We start from the raw sequence: 7190 nt of genomic DNA on the forward strand, positions 1-7190 counted from the left end.
GCTCTTGGGTGTGGCCTATTATGCTAATGAGTCCCTGCTAGGCTTTTTCTACAAAAAAAAGCCCTGGGTAAAGTTAGCATTCAATAAATGGTTGTCTGACTGACCCCTATATAACGTGTGATACAAAGCATTCTGGGAGAATCTGGGAACCACGCACTGCTGCTTCTGTTGATAGATGATGTTGTCCTTTCCCTCTTAGGATCCCTTGGACAGAAGTTCCAGCCCCGGGTTCCTGCATGGAAAGGGCATTCCAGCAGACATGGCCCTGAACAGCTTCCTCCTGTCCTTTCTGCTTCACCTAGGTGAGTTCTCCTCTTGAGACGCCTGCGCAGCACGGCAGCAGAGCTGGGAAAATAAGAGGCGTTGCGTTATCGGCGAGACGGCTGGCCATCAGAACGAGTGCTTGGATGCTCTTGGATGCTCTGTAGCTGATACAGAAATCAGGAAGGGCAAAGGACCCCTTTGTGAGCCTGGATGGCTCATGAGCTTAGGGTCTTCTGTTGTCCCTGCATAGTCGTAGATGTCCTAGATGTCCTCAGGAGGTGGTGGGCTCTCCTGCTTTGGAGGTTTTAAAGCAGAGGCTAGATGGCCATTGGATAGCAATGCTGATTCTATGAATGTAGGCAAATCGTGAGAGGGAGGCTGCAGGAAGGGATGAGCCAGTGCTTGGCTCTTGTGGCCCTTTCTTATATATGCCCCACTTTGAGGTCAGGATGGAATTTTCCTCCAGGCCAGATTGGCCCAGGGATCCTGGAGGTCTTCCCCCCTTCCTCTGGGCATAGAGGTCACTGGGAGCGTGGAGGGGAAGTAGTTGTGAATTTCTTGCATTGTGCAGGGGGTTGGGCTAGATGACTCTTGGGTGTCCCTTCCAGCTCTGTGTTTCTATGACACCTGTTGTTGTTGTTGTTAGTCATTCAGTCGTGTCCGACTCTTGGCAATTCTACAGGCCAGCTCTCGCCATGTTTTCCAATCTTATACTGTTTCTTTGAGTCGTTCCATGCTCAGGCTGGTGTTGACTTTTATGACACCTGTAGGGTGAGGTAAAGCAATAGTGAAGGAAGATAGGCCTGGCAGAGCTGCTTGAATGCAGCCATGACTCTACTCCCAGGAGAAACAACCATATCACCCACTGTGGAAGGAGGAAAGTGGGAAAAGGCACAACTGAGAAAAGGAAGACTGTTCCTGCCAGCCTGAGGAAGCAGGAGGTTGTGGCTTTCCAAAGCCCAGCGCCAGGCAGGCAAGAGGGCAGCTGGCAATGAGGGATCTGTAGCGGATCAGCCTAGAGACTCATATGTCATGTGGAAAGGGGGACCGGAGAACTGTGGGAGGGGAAGCCACACAGTCAGCAACTGAAGCCATAACTGGTAGAACAGCAGCACAGGAAGTAACTGAGTCAGGCCCGTAGCCAGGACTTTGTGGCTTGTGGGGCAATTTTTTCCCCCTGGTGGGGCTGAAGTTCTCAGTGCAGATCTCTAAATTGCAAGCTGGCAGCCACTTTAGATGACAGTTTCTCAGCTGCTGCAAGTTAATCACTTCTGCCAGCCTAAGCAACAGTTCTGATAACAAGCCGGCAGGTGGGGGTGATGACTTCTATAGTCAAGAAAGCTAACACTTAGGCAGGAAAACTCTCTTAAAGGAGACCAGTTTCTTGACACAGCATCTGAAGGGATCCTAGAGGTCACTTACTCCAACCCCCTTGCTCAGTGCAGGAATTAGTTAACTACAGCACCCCACTCTGCTTAAAGGAGCACACACGTTTAAAAAACCGGTTCTAAATGACTTGAGGGGGGAAGCAGTTATAGGAGAAATACTTGTGGGGCTGTGCCTTTAAGAAAGGGGCGGAGCCCCCAAAAGCCCCACCACACTACAGGCCTGAACTGATCTGAGCCAACGGTTCCCTTCAGCTTTCACTGAGTTTACTTGCCCCTTGATATACATAAATATTTAGTTAACAAGAAACCTAAACCTGAGACTGAGATTCACCTAGTGTCAATGTCGAACTCAATCTCTGTTCCTTTTTATCAGACAATGATAGCTTTGTTGGGTCCCTGAGGGGAGGCAAGAGAGGGTTTCACCCTTCCCCCCTTGAATGGTTTCACTAATTAAAAATAGGACCCCACCATTCTTGTTAGTCCTTTAAAGGAAAAAGACAGGCATCTGTTATGGGCCTGCCTTTTTTCTTTCAAGGACTGTAAGAAATGGGGGGTGGGGGTGGTTTCTATTAGAAAACATGGCAGGGGGAGTTTGAAGGAGTCTAAAGGCTTAAATCTCTTCTTCCTGTGCTGCTCTGATACAAATTTGGACTGAAATTCTGCCTTATAAGACATTTCGAAGTTCTTGTCTACAACCTCGCAGTGTCTCATATGCCTTGATTAGGGCTGCCAACCTCCAGGTGGCACCTGGAGATCTCCCACTTTTACTACAACAACAACAATAATACTTTCAATTTATTAATCACTTTCCCCAGTGAGCTCAAAGCGATGTACAGTTACACATTTTAGACAGGGGACTAACAATGTTCACAGGGGATAGGGAAGACAACATATATTCATTTAATTGCACATGCTGTCACTGCATGGTGTAAACGTCTTCTGGCTTGGCTCAGTCATTTTCCGAACGGCTGCTTGTTGACAAGGCTTCAGGACCCATATGTCAAATCGCCACACTGCCACCGCCTGGCCGGAAACATCCACTGCAGGGGTTTTTGTAGCCGAGAAGTTCTTCCACCTTTTCCGAACCTTGACCAGGACGTCCCGACCGTCAGCTAACACCCTCCCACAAGGGAGATTGGTGTGTCCACCCTTTCTAAGGAGTGGTTCCCATTTTATCTACTCGCCGAAGCTTTCAAATAGCTGGGTGGACGATGAGCTGGGGACAACAGGCTGGCTGCTCATACCAGCGCGGGGCTCGAACTAACACAGTTCGGATGTTAAGACAGTGGGATATACCCACTATGCCACCGCTCCCCTAGGCAAACAAGATCAGCTCCCCTGGAGAAAATGGCTGCCTTGGAGGGTGGACTCTGTGCCATTATACCCTGCTGAGGCGCCTCCCCTCCACAAACCCCGCCCTCACCAAGCTCCACCCCCAAAATCTCCATGTATTTCCCAACCCAGAGCTGGCAACCTTATTTTGATCATCTGATTATAAAACAGTGCATGCAAAATGGCATCCCGGACCCTGTGATAGGGTTGCCAGCTCCGGACTGGAGAATTCCTGGAGATTTGGGGGTGGAGCCTGGGGAAAGGCGCTCGGCAAGGATGTGTTGCTGTAGAGTTCAGCCTCCAAAGCTGCCATTTTCTCCAGGGGAAGTGATCTCTGTAGCCTGGACTCCAGGCCTCCTCTGGAGGACGGTGAGGTAACCCTACTGAGGGGCCACGTTGCTCTGGGTCTTACGAGCTTAACACTCCCACACAGACAGTTCGCCTTCCAGACTTCATTAAACCCTTTAACAAAACTTGCCAAATGCCGCCATTTGAGCCGAGCTATTTGGAGCCGATTCAGCTATAAGCCCTAAAGTCAAAGGTGACCTTCATCAGCAGAAAACAGTGTAGTTCAGTGTTGTGGAAGAAGAGTCTTCAGCAGAGCTCAAAAGGAGAAGAAATTAGAATAGAAAACACTGAAAATCCACATAATTGGCAATGAGACTTGGCAAGGTCTCAGTGGTCTACTAAAAAACCCACCCACCAGACCCCTTAATGGTTGGAGTAATGTAGCTAATTCCTAAAAAGCATGCTGGAAGGGGAAAAGGGCTCTGTCAGGGCCAAATTAAAGGATGACATCACTGTGTAATTTCAACTAAAAAAAAAGGGCTATGTGGGGTGGATTGTGGCAATGGTGCTGGGGCAGCAGGGGTTGACTTTTTACTCCTGTACCATTTGCCCAAGAGAAATCATTCCCAAGTTGTTGTTATAACCCAGTGGGGGGAAAGATAGGTACAATACGGGTGTCGCCTTTCCCCCCATTGTGTCTCCAAACAGCTCTCATGGGGAGATTCTCTTAGGGAAAATGCATGAGTGGGAGACCTGGTCAGCTTGTTGGGTCGTGCCTGGTTTGAGCCCCTGGGGATCTCAGTCAGACTTCAGATGGGGTGTGTTTGTATCTACTTTGGAGAGCCAGTTTGGTGTAGTGGTTAAGAGTGGCTGACTCTAATCTGGACAACCGGGTTTGATTCCCCACTCCTCCACTTGCACCTGGCTGGATGACCTTGGGTCAGTCACAGCTCTCTCAGTGCTGTTCTCTCAAGAGCAGTTCCTCAGCTCTCTCAGCCCCACCTACCTCACAGGGTATCTGTTGCATGGAGACGAAGGGAAGGTGATTGTAAACCACTCTGTAAACCACTCTGAGTGAAGGATGGAGTATAAATCCAACTCTTCTTCTCCTCCAACGATATCCAACGATGTGTGAAAGCCGCCAGATGTAACATGTACAATATCGAACAATGTATGGAGGCAGATTGATGTGACAAGTACAATAGCCAACAATGTATGGACGAAACTAAATGTGATGTGTGCAATAGCCAACAATACATGGGTGCAGCTAGGTAGGTCATATGTGTAATATCTAACAATGTGTGGAAGCAGATCAATGTGATGTGTGACCTGGGTATGAACAAACAAATCTGCAACGATGGCCCCGGTCACACGGGAGGTTTTGCCCCGCAAGAGGGACGGATCAGGGGTGCATCAAATGGGTGCGATCACACCGCAACATCTGGGAAGCGGAGCGCACCCGTCCCCGATCCGTCCTTTCCGTGCGAAACCGCGCATCAAAAAAAAACCCTAGAAAAGAGTACTACCTACCTGAAAATCCACAGGAAGGGCGGCCGTGGGATTGCCGGCGTGCCTGTCTCCCGCAGCATGCAAGGCTCCCGGCCAAACTGCGCATGCGCGCACATGCGCAGCCGGCTGCCTCGCTCTCCGTGCCATGGTTCCCCCCCCCCAGCATCTGATCGTGCCGGGGAGCAACTGTGCGGTGGCTTGGGGGATCTGTCTGATCCCGCCGCCGCGCATCTCTTTTGGTGCGGCTCAAAAAAACCGCGCTTTGTCGGTGCCTTTCCCCCCAGTGTGACGGGGGCTGATAATATGTAGTTTGAGCCTCAGTCCCCACTCCCAGTACTATATTATGTTAAACCCATCTTGTGGGGATGATCTTTTTTTTTTACTAGGACTCTGAATGTGGACTGTGAGAAAGGCTGCAGGATGCTGAGACTGGATCCATGCACAGCGCTCTTCAACTGCTCACACAACTATCCAAGCTGCTTGTTCCTCTTTTCTCTAGAGTCCATTGAAACAAATGCATTGCCCAGTGGCAAGAAACTTTTTTGTGTGCTGGACCTTCTGGGGGAAAAAACCCCTAATTTTTAAGTGAGAGGAAATGAAAACAAAAATTCAAGTGTATAAGAAAATAAAAGAAACATGAAACAGAGAGATGGTATAGTGTAGTACAGTGTAGTGTCACGTAGTATTGTATAATGGCGAAGGGCCTGGAAATCCACAGGGTTCTAAAGGGGAGATAATATTCAATCCATGTTATTTGTTCTTTCATTTTTTTTCACCTGTCTGTCTTTCAGGAGGGCTGCTTCCCGTGGCTGCAGAACAATCTGTTTATTCCCTTGAGGGCGATCCTGTCACCCTTTCCTGTCCTGATGTCTTTCCAAACCAAAATCAGGGCACTGGGTTCTGGAAATACAATGGGGTAGAAGTTCTTAAATACACAAATGGGAAACCTTGGAAAGGTAAAACCAAATTATACCATGCCACACTTATCCAAGCACATGGGAGAGGTATCCATTCTTTCTCCTAAGGTGACTCACTTCCTTATATTTCTGTTTTCTTCACAGTTCGCCAAGAGCATAAATTCAAAGGTACAGAGAAGGGTGATTTCTCCTTACAGATGCCAGAAGCAAAGGAAGGCCTTTATACCTGTGATGTGTCTGGAAAAGAGAAAAGTATTCGCCTTCATATTCTGAAGGGTAAGGGATGTTGGGGTCTATCAGTGGCTACTAACCATGGTGACTAAACTTCCGAAACACAGTTGTAGGAGCAGGGCTATTTTTGGGCAGGAACGCATGGGAACGGAGTTCCGGCTGGCTCCCAAGATGGCCACACCCAGCAGGAACTCATTAGCATAACAGGCCACACCCAACAGCAGAAACTCATTAGGACTGGCTACATTAGGGGTGTGTGGCCTAACATGCAAAGGAGTTCCTGCTCCAAAAAAAGCCCTGGGTTTTGACAACAAACAAGGTAAACAGAATAAGAAGCAAAAGGTGGGTGTGGCTGGATGACCACACTTCTGGTAACATGGGGTGTGTGGCCTAATGTGCTAATGAGCTGTGCTGTCAGGGGTGTGTCCTAATAAGCAAATGAATTTCTGCAGTTGGGGGTGCTAATGAGTTCCTGCTGGGCTTCTTCTACAAAAAAAGCCCTGGGTAGGAGGCAGCATCAGGGGAAGGGCTTGGCCTCCGTGCTATGTTGTTGTAGGCCCTCCTGAGTCGGGTTGCCATTCCCCTGGTGGGGCCAGGGGATTCCCCTATTTCGGGGGCCCCAATCCACCGTGACCCAGTTGGCTGATAGGGGAAGTGCTACCCCTGAGAATCCCCTCCCAGCACTGCTGGCGCCAATGTGATGATGTCACATGGGAGTGACTTCATTGTGTTTCAGACGTTGGGGGCGACGCTCTAGATTTTGAGCAAAACTCTATGGTTTTGAGGCCCCCAAAACCATAGAGTTTTGACCAAAACCTAGAGCATTGCCCCCAACGTCGGAAGCACAATGACACCAGAAGAATGACAGGAGAGCTCGGGAGTCCCCCGCTGGCAGCCAGGTAGGACCTGGCCACCCAACTCCTGAGTAACTGGCTGGCCACTGTGTGAGACAGATGCTGGATTAGACGGTGGAGTTTCCGCCCTCAGGTGGCACCTGGCGATCTCCTGCTATTGCAATTGACCTCCAGGCGGCCAAGGTCAGTTCCCATGGAGAAAATGGCAGGTTTGGAGGGTGGGCTCTATGGCTTTATACCCTGCTGAGGTCCTTCTCATCCCTAAACCCCGCCTTCCACAGGCTCCACCCCCCCAGATCTTCTCCAGGTATTTCTCAGGCCAGAGCTGGCAAACCTATTAGATGGACCGCTAGGCTGATCCAGTAGGACTCTTCTTTTGGTGGAATGGGAAGGGAGGGAGGGAGGGA

The 7190-nt window shown here is 49.6% G+C and overlaps 1 protein-coding gene across 1 annotated transcript in view; it reads left to right on the plus strand.

Moving 5' to 3' along the window:
* Window positions 1-259: 259 nt before the first annotated feature.
* LOC107108191 overlaps window positions 260-7190 on the plus strand; it is a 24347-nt gene continuing 17416 nt past the window's right edge. Inside the window, exons 1-3 of the mRNA XM_015408595.1 lie at window positions 260-302; window positions 5573-5737; window positions 5843-5974. Coding sequence (XP_015264081.1) covers window positions 260-302; window positions 5573-5737; window positions 5843-5974 — 340 coding nt within the window. The remainder of the gene's footprint in view (window positions 303-5572; window positions 5738-5842; window positions 5975-7190) is intronic.

Source organism: Gekko japonicus, unplaced genomic scaffold, assembly GCF_001447785.1.
Source record: "Gekko japonicus isolate JY-2015 unplaced genomic scaffold, Gekko_japonicus_V1.1 scaffold1537, whole genome shotgun sequence".
In the NCBI taxonomy this organism is placed as follows: domain Eukaryota; kingdom Metazoa; phylum Chordata; class Lepidosauria; order Squamata; family Gekkonidae; genus Gekko; species Gekko japonicus.